At 46.0% G+C, this 20,929-nt stretch overlaps 1 protein-coding gene across 1 annotated transcript in view; it reads left to right on the plus strand.

Annotated features, from left to right (window-relative positions):
- The window catches only part of SKOR2 (SKI family transcriptional corepressor 2), a 43,692-nt gene that overhangs the window by 7,625 nt on the left and 15,138 nt on the right, over window positions 1-20,929 (plus strand). The window contains exons 5-6 of the mRNA XM_051851956.2: window positions 11,653-11,718; window positions 12,095-12,193. Of these exons, the coding sequence (XP_051707916.2) occupies window positions 11,653-11,718; window positions 12,095-12,193 (165 nt within the window). The remainder of the gene's footprint in view (window positions 1-11,652; window positions 11,719-12,094; window positions 12,194-20,929) is intronic.

Consider the following 20,929-nt stretch of genomic DNA (forward strand, 5'->3'; position numbering starts at 1 on the left):
GAGAGCGTGTGCCCTTGGATGGCGGTCCCACCACCTGTGCTTAAACACACAGTGCTGCCCCTTTGTGCCTTCACCTGTTTGTGAGCACATTTTAAATGTTCTCATTATCACCACTTCCACAGATTAAAGCCTCATGCTCTTTGAGAATTCATAAAATTATCTTCCAGAAATCTGCTCTGAGTGTCTGATATGATAAAACTGTTCGATGTGGATTTTGCTGTTAGGATCCAAAGTCACAAAGGCAATGATATTCGCCCAGGAACTACCTCCTCCCTAGTGTGATATTTCACAAAATTGAGGGCTGAAATGAAAAGCATTACTACCAAGGAATTTCTAATGGGCTTGCACACACACGCAAAAAGCGTTTATAATTCTGTTCGATTGGTTCTGTAATATCTCGCCATTTCCCAGACATTTCTAGATAGTCAATTGCTTTTGTTTGTTTGATATGTGTAGAAATTAATAGCCACTGGAAACATTCATGAATATGAAAAAACAATTTTAGAAACCTTCCTTAGCCCCAGATCAAATGATATTTAGCAGCTCTGGATAGCTAAAAATAGATTTAGAAGTAGCCCAATTTCTCCCATGCCTGGAAACCACAGCTGGGGAGTCTATGTGGACTCTGGTGAATGCAAATTGACTGAGGCCCTTTCAGCAGCTGCAGTGGATCAGAGACCTTTGCTAGGTGCGTACTGCGCCACCCGTAAGCTCCTGGAGAATTCCCAGTCCCCTCCACCAAAATAGACCACGCTCAGGGAGAAGGGTGGAAAGCACCGTCACAACCAAGTGACACTGCCAATAACTGCCTTCATTTGAGGGGATTTTTTTTTTTTTTGGTTTGGTTTTATTTTGTATGTGACCCCATTTTGTAAGCAGTCCCCAGGAAACCCGAAGTCCAATAAAATGAGAAAACTTGCATGGAGCAGTGACTGTGTATTTTTTTTAATTGAAATAGCATAACCTATTCAGAGGCAGGATATGGTCCTTGCTTTCTGTTCATGAATCTTTAGATAGGTTCTAATTTGGTGTTGCTTGTTAATATTTAGTTACTGATATGCATTAATTTTAAGGTGGTTTTAAATTGTCTCCTGTTGGAAGTTTTTATTGTGGAATTAACTGTTGGCAATCATTCATAGTATGTATGTGTTGGAGATAAAATATCACATTTAGAAAATGAATCACACCAGCCCTCCCACTTCATTTAGTTGCTAGGTAAACATCAATCATTGTGTGTCTGCTTCTGTTACACTCTCACTCTGTGGAGTGTGGGCTTTTCAGGAAATTTAAAAATCTTTGTAAATATTCCATAGGTAAAATGTGCATAGCGTTTATATGTAAAGTGTGCGTAGCTTTTCAAGAAGTAACAATGATTTGTGTAAAACTGTGGGATCACTTGATGCTTAAAGCAGTTTCCATAGAGTCAGTGACAGAATCCAGATCCCACCATGTGAAATAATTTTTTTAAAGACTTATTTATTTATTTGAAAGTCAGAGTTACAGAGAGAGAGAGAGGAGAGACAGGGAGAATCACTTCACTTTTAGGAATTTGAATTTCATATACTGCATTTAGCAAACTAGAACTTGTAATTTTTTAAAAGTTATACGTTAACATGTCAGCAATTGTGCAAACCCATTGGAAACCTAAATGTGTTAGAACAAACTAATTCCTTCACAGAGTTATAGTCTCTTTATTTCATGTTTATTAATGGTCTCTGTAGATTTGTTAAAACCTGGATATCTCTCTTTCATCTTGGCTGACTCAGATGAGATTTGAAAGCAAGTTGTTGGTCTTGGAAAGGTGTTTACTTCCCCCTACTCACCCACAATCAAGAATGACAGCCGGAGTGGAAAAAACCACAGCGTCTGCTGTTGATTAATATTCAGATAGAAATGTAAATGCTGAGAGGAAGTCTGTAAAAGTGTATTCAGGATCAGTGTTCACATAAACATTCCACACTGCCTGGAGCTCAGGGCAGTGCAGTCAATAGTTATGTAGGTAATAACACCTAGTAACACTAGGAGATATTGCTAGTCCCTTCCTCACAATAATTAATTTGATACAGGTTCCCAGAGAAACTTGTTCCACATTGATTTTCCATATCACAATTTCATTCTCACATTACTCAGGGAAGTATGTAGGGAGTGGGATAGACAATATTATTATCTCGTATTGAATGGGAGACAGGTAGGACGTGGAAGGGCTGGAAACACTGAAATGAGCTAACTTCGTGTGAAACATATATCTGGTTAAGTTTATATTGGAATCTCGGGTCACAAGAACTTCATGCTTATGATCGAACGTGTAGAGACGGTATTTGAAATACTCAGGGGTGTTTAGGGGTTTGAGTTGTTGTGGGACTTGACTTGGTCGATCTTCAGCCATCCTGCCTCGTAGGGAGGATAAGATTATGGTGTTCCCATTAAAATACACATTTGAAAAAATCCCAGAGTGGGCGCCCCATTGGCCTGCATTTTGATACTACTTTATTTACTTGTGGTCAGATTCCAAGAATCCACTTATTTGGCCAAGTGTCAAAAGTTGAGATGAGCCAAAGAGATTCTGAGCACTTGTGAGTAGCACCTTAGGAGAGATGGCAGCCAGGGACACTCTCCGGTGATCCCTGCTGCTGGTGGAGATGGATATATTCATCTCTGTGCAAAAGCTCATAATAGCATTCATTTGTTTATTTCCTCATTTACGCTATAAATACCTTCAGATGCCTACTGTGTGCTAGGTCCTTTGCTAGGCTTTGGGGATTCAGCTAGAAATCAATACCGAGTTGCCCTCAAGCTGCTTCCAGTTGGGGAAGGGACATGTTAGCTGTAATGTAGTACGCATGCCATAATAATGCTGTGAGCATCGGTAAGGCTTCTATAGCCACGTGTCCCTTTAGCTAATGTTTAATTTGTAATCGCTATGATTGGAAAATGCAGATATTTAATTTCTATGCATATGCGCTTGAATATAGAACAATGAAATGTCTTCTCACACTGCCTAAGCCAGAGTGCGATTTCTGATTTTTAGATGAATTCTTCACTCCTGGGGCAATCATCCCTGTGGTTTATCGGGAATCTCTCTCACCTTTCTCTAAACAAGTAAGGATGTAGACAACTCTTTAGATGATAGACACCTACTTTAATTCAGCCCATTACAAATTCAGCTCCTCATCAATATTGGTTCCAGTGGATTTTTTAGTTCATAATTTTAATGAAGTTTATCCTTCCTTCAACTTTTGAGCCTTATTGATGACTGACTTTCAGCAGTTTCAAAGAGATTACATTTTCAAATGGCTTTTTTAAACTCTCCCTCTTAATGGTCATTAAACTTACAAGCAGTAGATACCGTGCTCCTGTAAAATTGGAAGGACCAAGCAGCCACGATTCCCCAGAAACCAGTGAGACTTTTATCTGTAGAGCTCTTTAAAATTAGACCCATGCTCAAAAGCAAATCAGAGAGTGTTGGGGCAGGGGAATGGTAGTTTGGTCAAAATATTACCTACTCAAAAAATAGAAATGACACTATTCCACTAGCAGTCCCCGAGTAAGGTTTTGCATACCCATTTGGAATAACCTCACTGAAGTTAAGTGATTTGAAATTGAATGCAGTGGGTTAAGCCGGCAAGACAGCTCAGAGCTATCGCAGGTCAAGGAAATCAGGAGGAGTGGAGTCACCCCCACTTCTCAATTCCTGTCATTATGGCCGCACCAGCACCATTGCACGGGGAGCAAGTGCGGCTGCATCTTGTTAGATGTATAGGAGTTTTAAAATCAATTTGATTTCCACTGGTATGATTCTCTAGTGTACTTAATAGGCTATGGGTGGATTTCTGAGAATAGTAAGAGGCAGTTACACTTCTCATGAATATATAGCGAATGAGGTACTCTGATTTATTATTCCATTCTATTTTAGAACGTGCTTATCATTTTTAAAAAAAAGCAAAAGAAGAGAAAGAGAAGTTCTTAAAAGCACAGACTGATAGATCTAGGTTTTAGATAAGCCCTTTAACTTGCCTTGTGCCTCGGTTTACCTGCCTATACAATTTGATCAAACCTAATCACTTTTAACTTACTGTTAACTTTTACTTATGAACAGTGTAATTTGGGGTCTTTCAACATTTGTGTTCAAAATTAAAGTTCCTATTCCTGATATCAGTTAATTTTTCTTTGTGAACAATTTCCCTTCTTGCTAATGATTTGTAAAATTTTATGCGTAGCTCAAGATAAAGAAGGACAATGAAAATCTTACTAGAAAAAATATTAAGTAGCATTATTAACTCACAGCACCTTCTAAATGCTTCTAAAACTCAAGAGAATTCTCAGTGAACCGAAGACCCACTGATCAAAGATATTGAATGCACAAGTTCAGGAAACAATGTGTATGCAACTTGCAGTACCTGTGATCAGAATCATGAAGTTTTCGGTAACTTTTAGCTTGCTATAATTCCACTGCTGTTCCTGAATCTTGCACTTGCTCGTTTTTTGGTAACAGAGTTAAAATTCAGTTCACTTGGTGGCATACTCTCTGCCGTGGTATTCGTTTTTGTCTTCTGTGACTTCACTCAAATGCCAGATGTCACCAGGGAAGTGGATTCCCGTAGAACTTAGCACCCAGAAATTAGCAGAACTCTGCCCACCGACAGAGGAGAAAATTATTTAACCTTGCCGTCTACGTAATTGATTTTTAATGTCTCAGTGCAGAGTGTTTTTAAACACCTCTCTAAACCATATGTTGTGCTACATATATATATTTGTTATTCTTAAGCATACTAGTTAATGCTAACTGTAGATTAATTTGGACCTGATCTACCTTGTACCTCAAAAATAGATTGTAAGAAGAGAAAGAGAAAATAACAGTTCCAGAAAATCTCACTGCCACATGATAAGAGTAAGATCTATTTTTAAAATCCAGGGTTTATTTGAGAGATAAGCACATATAAATAAATCTATTCATCTGAGCCCAGACTCTGCTGAGGTCGTTGGCCAACAACAAGGGGAACCTTAACGCAACCGGGAAGGGCAGGATGTCGCTTGGGGACGGCGTGCTGAGAGCTTTGTAGCTTACAGTGCACGACATCTGTTCTCCTGTACCCGACCCCCGATCGGAGCTCAGGTCCCCACGTACTGCAGAGACCTCCGTGTGATAGGCTGGACTGCTTCATTCAAATGCACGAGTACATGTGTGTATCTCATGCCCAAACCAAGTAGTTCCATTGACTAAATTTATCTTTGAATGTGCAACTAAATAGCACAATCCTTCTCCCTAAATGCTTTCCAGAAAATGTCTGCAACCATACTGGGGGACATTGAGGCCTCTTCAGGGGTAAGTGGCTTGCTAGCCCCCCCGGAGCTGCTGCCTGGGGTCCAAGGGAGGCCACTAAGAGCAGGTGTGGAAGGCCCAGTGGCAATGAAGGAAGGAGGGAGGAGAGAGTTTGTGTTTCCATAGAAGGGATAGATGAATGCCAAAACTTTTCTCTTCGTTCAGGTGCCAGGCCTTTCACACTGCAGTATACACTGTACGGGAGGAGTCTTCACAAGGTTCATGCAAAATGCGTAGCATGAAAAGCTATGCATGGATCTCAAAATGTTTTTATACCCAAAAAATGGGCTTTTAATTCCATTTGCCAAGAACTTTCTGAAGTATCCTTACACAGGCTACAATATTTAAATGATGTATACATATATACATATATAGCTGATCTTTTATACATAATAAGTGTTTATATAAACTATTTGTTCTGTATATGTAAATATGTATATAAACTTTTGTGATAACTGCTGAGACTTAAATATTTTTTAGCTTCCTTTTTTTTGAAAGCCATAGAGATAGGGAGAAACAGAGAGGCAGACAAACTGACATCTTCCAAATGCTGGTTCATTCCCCAAATGCCTGCACAGCCAGAACCAGGCCAGGCCGAAGAGCCTGGAACTCAATGTAGGTCTTAATATAGGTGGCAGTACTTGAGCCGTCACCTGCTGCCTCCTTTGGGTGGCAGTCGGAAGCTGGGTCTGGGGTGGACTAGTCCATATTTGTACCAGACACTCCAGTATGGAGTGTGGGCACCCAAGTAGCCACCTAGCCATTGCACCAGGTGTCTGCCCTAGATGATCTTATTTTTTAAATTCAAAGTGCGTATTGAAAGGAGTGATAGCTGTTTTAATCAGCTTGTCCCCTTGTCCATGCTCACCAACAGAAGAGGTCAGCTGACCTCATTTGGCTGTTATAATTAAAAGAGCTCTAAAAATATAAGATATTTTGGGCTGGTACTGTGGCGCTGCAGGTTGAGCCACTGCCTGCGACACCCACATCCCATATGGGTGCTGATTCGAGTCCTGGCTGCTCCACTTCCAGCCCAATTCTCTGGTAATGCACCTGGGAAAGCAGTAGAAGACGGCAGAAGTCCCTGGGCCCCTGCACCCACGTGGGACTCCAGAAGAAGCTCCTGACTCCTGGCTTCGGCCTGGCCCAGCCCTGGCCATTGCAGCCATTTGGGTTGGAAGATCTCTATCTCTCTCTCTCCTTGCCTCTGCCTCTCCCTCTCTCTAACTTTGCTTTTCAAATAAATAAATATTCTTTAGAAAAGATATTTTAGCTGTTGGACATACATAGTAGTTAATAATTTCAAAGTTTAGTTAAAATTCAGTGCAGTGATTTTATTTGTCTCTAAAAGAAATTTTCAAAATGTCGTATGTGCACAAAAGTTATTTTCTGTTGGAACGTCACAAATTTCCCCAGTAAACTGAGAACAGCTTGCCTGATTTAGTCAGAATACTCAAACGGATCTGAATGTGCTTCTGCACTTATAGGAGTGCATGAGTGCTTTAGCCATTTAGCATTGGATACTTTATAAACCAGATGAGTTACATGTTCCGGAGCAGGTGTGTGTGGGGTGTATTTGTGTGGGTTCCCAGGGTCTGGGGGAGTACAGGGAGAGGGTCACCTGTGGGGCAGGACCTCTCTGCACCCAGAGAGCAGGTTTGCTCGCTGGGGAAGCCCAGACCACTGCAGGCGAGACCCTCAAATAGTGGGTGCAAAGGGGAGATGTGTGGCAGCGAGCACTCAGACCCCCCCCCCGGCCCCGCCCCGGGAAGGGAGCGTCTGTGCATGTGCAGAAGTTGGCATGGGAAGGGCCGCGGCCTTGGTGGCTGTGGATTGAATGGTTCAACGTGAGTTTCTCATAGTCTGGGAACCGGGAAGTGCAAGATCAAGGTGCCTGCAGGTTCGGTGTCTGGTGAGAACTCTCTGGTTCCTGGGTGCGCGTCTTCTTGCTGTGTCTTCAGGAGGCAGAGAAAGGGCCAGGGAACTTTCTGGGGCCTCTTTTTATGAGAGCACCCATCCCATTCATGAGAAGTCTCAGTCCTCTCAGCCCCACCCCCCGACATCTTCATCTGGGGGCTTAGCGTTCCAACGCAGGCATGGGTCGAGGACGGGGTGGGGGGGGGCTCAAACATTTAGTCCTTGACTAGCGGGGACTCAGTGGCATTTTGGTTTTGGCTGGACAAAGGGGAAAGGGAAGGGCATCTTAGGCGAGACAAACACTAGGCAGAGCCCGTCAGAGGAGTTGAGAACTACTCCTCAAGTGTGTGTGTGTGACGGTCAAATAAGCTGGCCCAGCCGGTGTGACAGGGCTATGGGAGAACCTGGCAGCTCTGAGGGAGGCATTTCAAGTGACTTCTTCTGTGTAGACCATGGGAACCATGGCAGGTTCTTGAGCAGAGGTGTGCCCTAAGACTTGGAATCACTCTTAATACCGTGAAAGTTGGTGCTCCGTAAATCAGTCTGTTGGCTGCTTTTTGTCGGTGGTTGTTTCTTTGTAAATTCCGGTCTCGACTTCATTTGCTACTCGTGTCTGATTTAGCCTGGCACAATCTCACATCCATGCCTCCGGGACTTTCTTTTTCATGCTTTCAAAATATTTATTCATTTGTTTCATTTGAAAGGCAGAGAGAGAGAGAAAAAGGCAGACAGAGATCTTTCATCCACCGCTTCACTCCACAAATGCTCACAACAGCCAGCGCTGGGCCAGACCAAAGCCAGGAGCCAAGAATCCAATCTGGGCCTCCCAGGTGGGCAGTGGGAACCCAAGTCCTTGACCCATCATCTGCTGCCTCCGAGGGTGCCTGTTAGAAAGAAGCTGGTATGAGGCGCAGAGCCGGGACTTGAACCCTGGCACGCTGATTTGGCTGAGGTGCCAAACAGTGGCTTAAGGTCCCGTGCCTGATGCTCACTCCTGTAGTTCTGGTTCTGACAGCTGAGCCAGGGCAGCACCAAAAGTCAGGTGGACATTCCCCAGGAACATCTGGTGCTAAAGGACCCTGGAGACATCTGGCAGGCAGGCGCCCGGCAGCCCCGGGCTCTCTGCGCTCGCTCCGCAGTAGTGGAGAGTCCCCGGTGAGCGTTGGCCCTGAGAGCCGGCGTTTCTGGAGCACTGGGGTGGCACAGCCATCCAGCGGGTGCCTCTGTGTGCTGATGACCTTCCCCCCTCCAGCGTCACAGCACCAGGCTGTTTCCTTCTGCAGCCAGAGTGAAGCCGTGTGGGAGGGCAGGCCTCCGAGCAAGGTGTCCCTGGATTCCACGGAAGAGTCTCTCCTGTCACTCCACACTGTGAAAATGGCCCTGCTTCCTCTGCCCACCTTGTTTGTAACTTTTTTTAGAAGAGGGAATATAGGAGGAAGGAAAATAAGCATTTTAATTTGGGGATTCATTAATTTTGAACAAGTTAAAGGCATCTAACCTGATGGAATATTTATAAAAATTGGAAGCTCGTTGTCAAGTAAATCACATTTATTTAATCTAGTATTAGACTGCCTTTTTTTTTTTAACCAGATGGAAAACATTAGCAGCCCTAGTGAACAGACCCAGCAGACTCCCAGAGGTCATCTTTAACCACCATTAGCAATCTGGTTTCCCCAGATTAGTGAGACACACAAGGCAGCCGTCCAGGAACAGCTGAATCGTCAGTGCTCTGTCGTCGCCTAATGCTGAACCGTTTTGCAAAAATCCTTTGAGTGAGGTGTTTGAACCTTCTAAGCTCAGAACTGGCAAATTGCACCTGGAAGTTTCAGTAAAAAATCAGAACTAGGGCCTGATGCAAACTAGTCCGAAAAGCCCGCATAAACTTGATAGAAAGGCGGATGGTTGTCAGCAGGAAACGTGCCTGGGGCTCATGTAGTCTTCATTTATCTGCTACCTGTTTCCTGGTTTCATTCGCATGTAAAGCTACTAATTGTGAAGTGGAAAAGTGAAAAAGTGAAACAATGCTATGTGAGATAAGCAGTCTGCAGGATACACTGATGAATCCCAGAGAATCCGGCCTACAATATCATTCTAGAGCAGGCTTCTAGAATCGCCTGTTCAGGAACAGACGATCTCATCTGAATCGTGTTTGGAGTGGAGGAGAAAGTTGTGGAATGGTTCAGGCTCGGTGTGCCTTCTACGTAAAGGCACAGAAACGTGCTTGCTTGCTTCTGTCTTGTTCAAGTTCGCTCTCGTACGTGAGTGTAAAACGCCTACACCTTTAACTGGTCAAATGAGAGTAAACATAGGCACAACTGCACATAACATGTGTGTATTTTCATTTCAAAATACCATGTGCTTGGTTTCCTTACTACTGACCTTTTAGATAATCATATTTTCTAGGAATTAGAGTGAGGGAGGGATAGATTTAAAGGGTTTGCAGGTGTCTTGCCATCACATGGAGAAGAAAGCCAGGGTTCAGGGGTGCCCCTGAGCCTACAGAGGTACCAAATGAGAGCGAGGATGAGGTTGTGTGAACATGGCCTACAGGTTGGAGAAGGTCTTGCCAGTAAGGAACTCAGGGATGCCAAGGATGCTGCTAATCTGCTCCCTCGAACTGCATGTACGGAATATGTGCCTGTCTGCATAGCTACATAAATGTATTCACATACGCACACGCACTGCCAGCAGCTATCGGATGGAATGCAGGCTCGCCACTTACAACAGTGTGTTGAGGACAGTCTATAGCATAGGTTGTGGCATACGCTGCTGCTCTGGGGAGAAACTGTGCTTCCCTCTTTATAGGATTTTTCCCAGCATCTCCCTGTGTTGCTGCACACACTCAGGACGGTTGCATTCCACTTCTGGATGAGGGGAATGAGAGAGAATCTAAATGATGAATTCTGGCCCATGCCTTCTCCCTTTCAGTAACATGTGAAGGCACTTTGCTGAGTACCCAGTATGTGTCCAGCACTGGGCAGCCACTGGCCACACAGAAAGACAGAGCCCCTGCCTCCAAGTATCACACAGCCCAGTGGACGAGGAAAGGCAATAGGCAAATGGCACCTTGCCAGAAATGTGAGCAAGGTGCCCTGGGAACCCCAAGGAGGGGCCGACCCCCAAGGGTGGAAGACAAGGGTCCATGAAGCCTCAGAGACCCTTCTCTATACCACCACATTCCTTTAGGCAGAAATGGAAAGCCAAATTAGACTATGTGGGAAGTATAGAAATCAGGTTGGAATTTGAAAAAAAAAAATGCTGATTAGCTGAATGATTGGATTCATTTGGTTTATTTAGGTTTTCTGGATTGTGTCAACTCAATTTGTGACTGTAGATCAATACATTTGCTTAACTTGCCACCACTCCAGTTAGCTCATAAGCAAACACCAATCTAACCTTTATCCACAGTGTAGTTTTTCTGGGTTGAAGACAAGTGGCTAACAGACTGTCAACAAGCAAGTAAAAATTTATTAACTAACGTTGGGGTAGCTTGTTTCATGTCTCTGAGTTTGAGTTTCTTCTTAAATGAAGCATCAGTTATTAGAAACCTCCTCTAGGTTTATAAATGTTCTCTGAAGGCCCCCTCCAAACCTCCCCCACTTCCTTTTCTCTGCCCTAAAGTCTGTGAGCAAGAAACGTAGGAGACCCCTGCTTCCATGGTCTTCAGGGCCTCTCCATGCATCAAGGAGAGGAACTCTGATCAGATTTATACAAAAATTCCTACTGTCCAGTCTCCTTTTTTGCCCTTTCTAGCAATTTCCTTTGTTGCAAAGGATGGCTAGTGGTGGGGGTGGGGGGAGGATGATGGATGTGACCTTCAGGAATCTTCCTTCTCAGAGCTGCCGTCCTCAGGCCAGACTCTGCCCTCACTGTCCGTTGCTCCCCTCCCTGCTTCAGGGGAATTGCACAGGAGCAAAGACTTCTAATTTCGGGTTATATTAAATAAGCTCTTTTGGTAAATATTGAATAGCAAGTGAGGAGTGGGCATTTGGCTCAGTAGTTAAGTGGTGGCTTGGGATGCCTGCATCCCCTGTCATGGTGGAAGTTCAAGTCCCAGCTCCACTTCCGATCCAGTTCCCTGCTAATGTACCTGGGACAGCAGCAGGGATGGCTCAAATAGCTGGGTCACTGCCACCCATGTGGGAGACCCTGATGGAGTGCTGGGCTCCTGGCTTCAACCTGACCCAGCCCTGCCTGGCTGTTGCAGGCATTTGGGGCACGAACCACCAGATGGAAGATCTTTCTCTCTCTCATCCTCACCCCCAGGTGTCCAGGTGTGTGTGTGTGTGTGTGTGTGTGTGTGTGTCTTCCATTTCAAATAAAATGAAAAAAAAAAAAAAAGAAAAAAAAAGCTTTCAGAAAACAGCCTACACAAAACTAATAATAGTCTTTGTCCTTTTTTTTTTTTTTTAAAGGTGAACACACACAAGAAGCCAGCTCACCTCATTCACTCAAGAAGGATGTAGAAAACATGGGGAAAGGTACAGAGAAGCCTCAGTTCTGTAAAACTCTCCGCTTTAAAGGACTGGAGATAATAGGAGGATATTTTTGTTCTCCACCATATTTTAAGCCTGACAAGCAACATATGAATAATATATGGACCACTGGGTGGATATAATTGAGATTAATGCATACATATCAATCAATACATGACACTGTAATATAATACTTTAAAATAATATATTACATTGATTTATATTCATGGATTTCTGCACAAAATCTATCCTATGTCTATGCAACACTTTTTAAACTGGTAAAATATTTTGTCTTATAATAATAAATTGCCATATATAACAGTTCTCTGGAGAGTTATTTGTAAAGATTAGTAAAATGACTTCTTTTTTTTTTCTTTATTAGAAGAACTTCAGAAGGTTTTATTTGAACAAATAGATTTACGGAGACGACTGGAGCAAGAATTCCAAGTGTTAAAAGGAAACACATCTTTCCCAGTGTTCAGTAAGAAGTCGCTTTTATTTCATTGTACTGGTGATATTTGGTGACATTTCTGGTTCCTGAGCTTAGGAGTGAGATTCTGAGTATTAAGTAGTTGTGCAAGCCTGCACTGTCTTCCCATAGTCTGTCTAGATTCATAAATTGTCCTCTCTCTTATTTATGCTTTGAATTTGCTCATAGATAAAATTTCTTGTAAGAATCATTTGCTACTTATTGATATCTGTGTGCCCATAGGTGTGTATTGTATATAATTAAAAAATAATAGATACAAGGGCAAGCATTTGGCATAGTGGTTGGGACGCCCACATCCCATGTTGAAGTACCTGAGGTTGAGTCCCAGCCCTGCTCCTGATTCCAGCTGCCTGAAGGCACACACCCTGGGAAGCAATCGGTGATGGTTCAAGTAACTGGGTCCCTGCCACCAACACAGGAGACTGGATTCAGTTCCAGGCTCCCAGCTTCTGCCTGGCCCAGTCTCTGCCATTGTAGGTATTTGGGGGAGTGAACCAGCACATGGGAGATTCTCACATACCTATCTATCTGTCTGTTCCTTCTCTCTCTGCTTTCAAAAGAAATGAAGAAAAATTTTAAAATATGTAATCAGATTTGTAGATGAAATTATATATTGATGTATTTTTCAATTATGTATTTTAAAACAAAACAATTACTCGGCTGTGGGTAGCTGCCTGGTGCTTGAGATATGTGTAACTATGAAGATTTAACCTTTAACAGTTCAGTGTACACACGTTCATTAATTGAAATTAATATCATCTTAGTAGTTTTGGCTTCTACATCTCTGCTTAACCTTAAATTTCCATTCCAAATTTGAGGGCAGGAGATATTGAAACCTAAAAACTGTTGGTTCTGCTGCTAGTGTCTTGGCATTTCAGAAGGACATCACATCCCACATTTCTCCCATTCACCTGCCCTGGTCTGGGTTACATTTGCACAAATCCATCATGGTTTTGTGTTCCAAGCCTTTTGGAGTCTTGTTGAGTCATAGTTCCCTCTCCAGAGAAAAGAAAGTGGGGAAGGAAATCGTATGCAACAGTTTTTAAAGTATGTGGCTTCTTAATTCATTTTTTTTTCTGGGACACTGTCGCTCCCCCTCTTCGTGGAGGAACGACACTAAGCCCTGCCTAGGCTTCATATCCGAGTCACGGCACCATTATGTCGCTCCCCCTCTTCGTGGAGGAACGACACAGAACCCTGCGCTGTTCTTTCGTCTGCTCGGCCCTCCCTGGGTTTGCTGCTGGTTCTTCCCGGGTTGGCTACTGTCCCTTCCACCTCCGTGGAAGGGCAGTTCCCCCTGGCCACATTCCCCACTTCCGCAGGGGAGCGGCACACCGCCGGCCGGCTCTCTCGGGGGCTGCACAGGTGTTCCCTCAGATGTTCCCCTAGATGTTCCTGGTGCATGCCGTCTCTCTCCTCCTTTATAGTCCTCCTCCGCCAGTCCTAACTCGGCTGCCCACACGCCGAGTACGCTGCTCTCCAATCAGGAGCAAGTCCTACAGTTTATTGGTTGAACTGGAGGCAGCTGTGCGGAAGCTGTTTACTTCTCTCCCAGCGCCATATTGTGGGAGAGCAGATGCATAGAATAAGTCTTAATTCCAGTAACTCAGTCCAGTCCGGATTGCTCCCCACAGGACACTTTTTGAGAATGTCAGCATGCCCTTTGTTATTCATCTGTGGGTACCAAAACGCGAGTGGCAGTTCCTGTGCCCGAGCCAGAGACCAGCAACTGTGACCATTTCAATAATATGGGCCTGAAGGCCTGCCCGCTACGAAGCTGGCCAAGTGGGATCATCAGCACGAGCGAAAGCGCTCAGGCAGTGCGTCGGCAGGGGCCTGGGTTCCTGGTGACTCGTCAAACCCAGAGGCGGCTGCGGGACGGAAGAGAGCTCTGACCACAAACCACGGCAGGGTCTGCCAAGTTTTTGATGGGAGCTTGGGCTCTCACGGTGCGTCAGCATTTTGAATTCAGAGATGCCTGATGGGCCGTAGGGGAAGATCGAAAAGAGATTGGCCAATAGCCTTTGATAGCGCAGTTAGGGCATGTCAACATGGGTGGCTTCCAGGAAGCAGAAACAGATTAAAAACATCTTTGCAATTTGAAGAGGACAGCAGCTCCTAAGGGATCCAGGATTCTCTGCTTTCTGAAACTGTTAAGAAAAACTGCAGCTTTTTTTTTTTTTTTTTTTTTTTAGCAATGAGCAGACTTTGAATGATCTGTTTCCCCATAAGCTGATCTTTCTCGATTGTTGGATTTGCAAATCCTTGCTTTTAGACCCAGCAGAGTGGGTCCAAGTCGTGTTGAGTCCTTAGTGGGTCTTCCCGACCCCTTGAAGTCCTTGTAGCCATAACTTGTCCCACTATTTAGTAAAAGTGAATTAGTGATCTTTTTAAGGAATTATGTAACTCAGAGTAATTTATCCATTTTCCTTATAACCCTCCTGTTGTACAACATGTACAAATGATCCTGTTTTAAAAACTTGGAATATAATGGCACAACCGGCCGGCACCGTGGCTCAATAGGCTAATCCTCCGCCTTGCGGCGCCGGCACACCAGGTTCTAGTCATGGTCGAGGCGCCGGATTCTGTCCCGGTTGCCCCTCTTCCAGGCCAGCTCTCTGCTGTGACCCGAGAGTGCAGTGGAGGATGGTCCAGGTCCTTGGGCCCTGCACCCCATGGGAGACCAGGAGAAGCACCTGGCTCCTGGCTTCGGATCAGCTCGATGTGCCGGCCGCAGCGGCCATTGGAGAGTGAATCAATGGCAAAAGGAAGACCTTTCCCTCTGTCTCTCTCTCTCTCTCACTGTCCACTCTGCCTGTCAATAATAATAATAATAATAATAATGGCACAACCAGCCCGTGTCCATTCAGGTCTCTCATTTCATCATTTTGGTCTGGATTAATATAAACTCTTTGTGGTGCCACACATGTGAAACATTTCCATTAAGCGACAGCAAAATTTCCTCTTCGTTCTATCTGTAGTTACTCCATTGACCAAGGAAGTGGCATATGTGTGCCCAGGTTTGAATAATGCGTGGTTTAGATGCACCACAAAGAGGCAGTCAATTTCACACGGATGAAAATAGCAAATGCACGTTGTGTGCTTGTTAAGTAAACGCGAGGCCCCCGGGAACTAGCGGACAGATCGAGGTTCGCCCAGATGGAAAGGGGAAATGGGAACTTAGTGACGCTGCGCCAGAGGGAAGCGTAGAGGAATCCTCGTGAGAGTTTGTGCAAAGTTTTTCACTCGGAGGTAGACAGACGCAGTCACGTCACTTAAAATCCCATCCGGTTTCAGCACTGGCGACCTAAGCTGGGAGCTGCCTGGGCTCAGAAATCGACCAGCCCTGAGTTCCCTGTGGGCTGTAGTGATGGGGTGACCCTGGAACTCCTGGCTCACAGGCTGAGCGGGACCAGGTGAGACCACCTAGGTGAAGTACAGCGCACCTGCGCTACCTGGCGCCGCCTCAGTGGAAAATCCAGGGAGGAGCACAGCAGGAGGCAAGTGTGGCATTGACTCCTAGGATGGGGACTCCAGGGCAGCTTAGGCCCGGTCCCAGCCTCTTTCTCAACAGTGTAACAACGCTCCCGGCTCCCTCCTGTGGCTGCCGGAGCAGACGAGGGACAGGCACCATGTGTTCCGCAGAGTGATGGACACTGGGCAGGGACAGGAGGCGTCTGCACGCTGTTTTCGAGTTTGATGCTCACATGCCTGCAGGGACTTGATAGGAATCAACCAAAGCCGGCTGATTTACTGGGTTGTAGTTACAGCGGCTGGAATAGGCAATGAAACTTGCTCTAGGACCCCAACTGGTTCTCCCAGATGTGTGGCGGGGACCCAGCTGCTTGAGTCACCCTCTGCTGCGTCACCGACTGCACGTTAGCAGGCAGCTGGACCAGAAGCAGAGGAGCTGGGACTCAGGCCAGGAACAACCAGCACGGGATATGGGTGTCTCAGGAGACTGCCCAACCACTGTACCACCATGTGGCTGGCCCTGTGGCCCTCAGCCGCAGCACGTCACTGTGTCCTCACCTCCCTTCTCTGCCCCCTGCTTTTATAGCTCAGCCTTCCTCCAACCCTGGCACCAAGTCTCCCACTCAAGTAACTTCAGTCATTCCCTACTGTATCTCCTATAGGGCAAAAGCCAGCTCCTTACTGACTCTCAGAACCCTCTGCCCTTGGCCCACCTTGCCTCTCCAGCCCCACACCCACCCCAGCTCCAGTTAGGAGGCAGACCCCACACTCTGCTGCTCACTGCTTCTCTCCAGTCCCCATGCTTCCCCTGGGTCTCCTCCTCATCCAGAACACAGCTTAAGTTTTGCCACCTCCAGGAAGCCTTCCCCTCTTGCAGTGGGTACCCTGTTCCGCAGCCCTACTCTGTTTGCTCCTAGTTTCACAGCTGTTTGTGTTGGCTGCACTGTGTTCCTCTCTCCTACCCCCCCCTTTTTTTTTCATCGTAAATGGGCTCAGGACAGGACGGCTGGTGATCGGCCTCTGCTGCCGCCCCCAGCACCTGGCACGTGTAGGCACAGAATACGCTCTCGGGCCTTGTGGACAGAGCGGCTGGTGTCACGGTGGAGGACATGAAGGCAACCAGGATGAGATTAAGTGGCGGAAGCCTGCTGTGTGAAGGAGATTAGCCGGCACGCATGAGCTGGGGCCTCGGGTTTGCGGGTACAGGCACGCCTCTGTGGCACGGAGAGGGGGCAGTGGAAAGGCTGCGTGGCTAGCGCAGGGGAGGGCACTGAAGGAGGCTTTGTCGTCGACTTCAGTGCGTTTCCTCGGAGGTGTAGTCCTTTCGGTCCTTGTTAAGACTTCCAGGTTCCTGTGAAAGTTACTTCCTACTAACAACAGACTCCATCTCCTCTCCATGAATCTGCTTGTCCACAGCTGTCATCCGTCATGATCACTGCATGGGGTTTATGCTCAACGGGATTCCTGCCTGCCTGTCTGTCTCTTTGTAGCATCCTCTGGAGGAGGAGAGGGGAAGGGAATTCCAAAATACTGTCCAGGTCAGACACCTCCTTGCTGTAAAAACAGTGGTACCGACATGAACAGGGTGCGACCAAGGAGCTCCCCCGAGTCCATTGCTAGGTGAACAGGAGCCCCGAGGTGAACCACCCACACCATACGGGTTCCCTTCTCGCTTGTGGTCCCAGGACTGTCTGCAGAATGCGTTGGCTGGTCACGCTGTCCTGGGCTTCAGGGCACAGCCTACTCCACCCTGTGGGCCGCTGTGTTCCAGTCCACCTCTGCTTACACTGTTGTTTTCCAAAAATCAGCTGGGTTCCAAGTAATTCTCAGTAGAGGAGTTGGCCTGGTGATTTTTCTCCATCTGCAATTAAACTGTGTCTTCATCAGCCTATGGGCCAGAGCAGAATTTTTAGTCTTTTTCTTTATTTGCCGGTTAACAATCTCTGTATCTCAGAAGTTATGCACCTGCTTATGATAGAAAATTTTAAGTAAACAGAAATACAAAAGGAAAAAATGAAAATCACTCATAATGTCGCTACCCAGAGATAACCAACGTTAACGTTTTTTGGGGCTTCAGCCTTTTTAATGCATATTAAGTTCTTTTTTTTTTTTTTTACTATACTTGATCTTAGCCCAAAGGCTGAGAAGTGATAAATTCCTTTTTTATAAACAAATGAAATATTAAGCGCATGATTTTTAACCCTCCTCTTTTCACCTAAAATGTGCTTTTATTCCTTAGCAAACAGCAGTCTGAGTGGGCTCTTAGATTAGACAATGAGGTTTGTCTGAGTTTTAGCTGACGGACACCTTATAATTAAATCTTTGCACAGATCTGTTGCTCCTTCCTTAGAATAAACTCCTAACAGAATTGCTAGATTACCTGATAGGAACTTCTTAAAGCTCTTGATATATAATTTCTGATTGCTTTCCAGAAAGCTTTTACTAATTTATACTCCTGTCCTTGGAACAGCACATAGCATCATTACTTTTATAGATAGATTTATTTATTGATTGAAAGGCAGAGTTATAGTGTGTGAGAGAAAGACTGAGAAAGAAAGAGAATCTTCCATTCACTGGTTCACTCCACAAGTGACCACAAGGGCCAGGTCTGGGCCAGGCCAAAGGCAGGAGCTGAGAACTCCATCCTGGTCTCCTATGTGGGTGGCAGGGACCCGAGCACTTGGGCCGTCTTCCACTGCCTTCCAAGGCACATTAACAGGGAGCCAGATTAGAAACAGAGTGGCCTGGCCTGGAAGCAGGGCTCCAGTATGGGATGCTGGCACCCCACGGGGCCGCGCACCCTACTGTGCCACACTCTGCTAGTGTACACAGGAAGCATGGCTGCCCCGTTCCAGCCGCATATCGCTGGCTCACAGGGGTACCTGCCGACAGCTTCGGGGTGCAGTGGGCTTGTCCTCCTGGACATCAGGGCGTGTACTCACACAAACCGAGACGGCCACCGGCTCGCCTGGTGCCACAGTCTGGCGGGATCGCCGTTGTACTTGGGTCCCTCCAGGAAAGGGTGCCCCTGCACCCATGTGGGTGTGTGGCTGTGGCCACAGTCCCTTTCCTGTCGCTACTGGGGCTGGCGATCCCTTTTCATGTCTGACACCCATCTGTGTATCCTGTGAATGCCCCTTTATATTCCCGCCCCCTTTTCTTTTAATGTGTGCGTCTTCTTGATTTGTATGAACTCTTCATATATGGAAATATCGGTTCTTTGACATGTCAGATACTCTTTGATGTATCAAAATATGTGCTTTTAAAATTTATTTATTTATTTGAAAGTTGGAGCTACAGAGCGACACACAGAGAGAGGTCTTTCATCCACTGGTTCACTCCACAAATGGCTCACATGGCTGGGTCTAGACCAAGCTCAAGCCAGGATCCAGGAACCAGGAGCTTCATCCAGGTCTCCCAAATGAGTGGCAGGGGCCCAAGCATTTGGGCTATCTTCTGATGTTTTCCCAGGCCATCAGCGGGGATCTGGATTGGAAGTGGAGCAACCGAGACACAAATTGGCATCCATAAGGGATACCAGTGTCTCAGACTGTAACTTTATCACTATGCCACAACACAAGCCCAGCTCCCCCCAAATTATGTTTAAATATGGACTTCGGTGTTTAGGGAGTTTGATTTGCTTATAGTGTACTGTCATACCAAAGTTTCACAGTTCTTTCTGATCAAATTTATCAGTCTTTTCCTTTCTGGTTTTTGTCTTTGATGCCCTTCCCAGTTCAATCTTATAAAAGAATTCACTGTTTTGCCTCATCCTTTAATGGCTTTGTTTTCTTTGTGTGTGTGTGTATGTGTGTGTGTGTAAGGTTTTATTTGAAAGGCAGAGTTACAGAGAGGCAGAGGCAGAGAGAGAGAGAGAGAGAGGTCTTTATAGAAGAAGGAAGTTTGATTTGAGGGCAAGACTACAGAGGCTGGAAGTGCCATGCAGATTTGAGGCCTGGACAGTGGTTTGGTACGTGGAGGGCACTGGGCATGTCCTCTGTGCCCTCCTCGGCGGCAGCCGGCTGAGCGCTTGCGGTGGTCCCCACTCTCCTCCCGCCCACCCATGCAGCTCCTCCCCTAACTCCCTGGGGGACCAGGGAGCCCCTTCCATCCTGGCTTTGCACCGCATCCTCCCCTCTATTCCAGGGCCTTTCTCTTCCAACTCAGGGCTGAAAGGAGGGCTCAGATCTTTAAAAAAAAAAAAAAGAAATTATAATGCTTGGGATAGGAGGAGGAATTCAAATAGTATAGAAAGATAGAAGTTGGGGAAAAAATAAAACTATAGCCTTTTTGTTAAGAGTTATTTATTTATTCATTTATTTATTTAAAAAATTTATGTATTTATTTATTTGAAAGGCAGAGTTACAGAGATGCAAAAGCAGAGAGAGCAAGAGAGAGAGAGAGAGGGGTCTTCCATTTGCTGATTCACTCTCCAGATGGCAGCAATGGCCAGAGCTGGGCCAATCCAAAGCCAGGAGCCAGAAGCTTCTTCCGTGTCTCCCATGTGGGCCATCTTCTACTGCTTTCCCAGGCCACAGCAGAGAGTAGGATTGGAAGTGGAGCAACCGGGACTTGAACCAGCACCCAAATGGGATGCCAGCTCTGCAGGCGATGGCTTTACCTGCTGCGCCACAGTGCCAGCCCCAAGGGTTATTTATTTAAACAAACAAAAACAAAAAAAGGCATTTATTTATTTGCAAGGCAGAGTTACAGAGAGAGAGGGAGAGACAGAGAGAATCCATTATCCCCTGTTCACTCCCCAGATGCCGAGATGGCCAGGCTGAGGTCAGGAGCCAGGAACCCTGTCTGAATCTCCCACATAGGTGGCGGGGGCCCAAGCCCTTGACCATCTCCACTGCCATCCCAGGCCATTAACCAGGAGCTGGACTGGAAATGGACCAGCCGAGATACGAACCGGTGCTCATTCGAGATGCCTGGGTCACAGACAGTGCCACAAGGCTGGCCCCGAAACCAATCTTTTAATCTCTTTGGTGTCCTGAGTCTCATGACCAGTACAGGATTTATTGTGTCGACAGTGATGAGGAGCCAGGCAATGAAAGGGATTTGGAAAGGGAAGCAGCAGGGTCAGTGGTGAGTCAGAAACCTCTTCAAGGATGAGTGCCTGCATTTGGGAGGGAACAGCACAGAGCAGGAGGGATGGAGGAGAGTGGAAAAGATTGAGGCAAGCTCTCCATTTCGTCCAAGCTGCTGCCCTGTCACCCACAAACTCAGTATGAAATGGTGTTAATTTCT

This window comes from Oryctolagus cuniculus, chromosome 10 (assembly GCF_964237555.1).
Source record: "Oryctolagus cuniculus chromosome 10, mOryCun1.1, whole genome shotgun sequence".
In the NCBI taxonomy this organism is placed as follows: Eukaryota; Metazoa; Chordata; class Mammalia; order Lagomorpha; family Leporidae; genus Oryctolagus; species Oryctolagus cuniculus.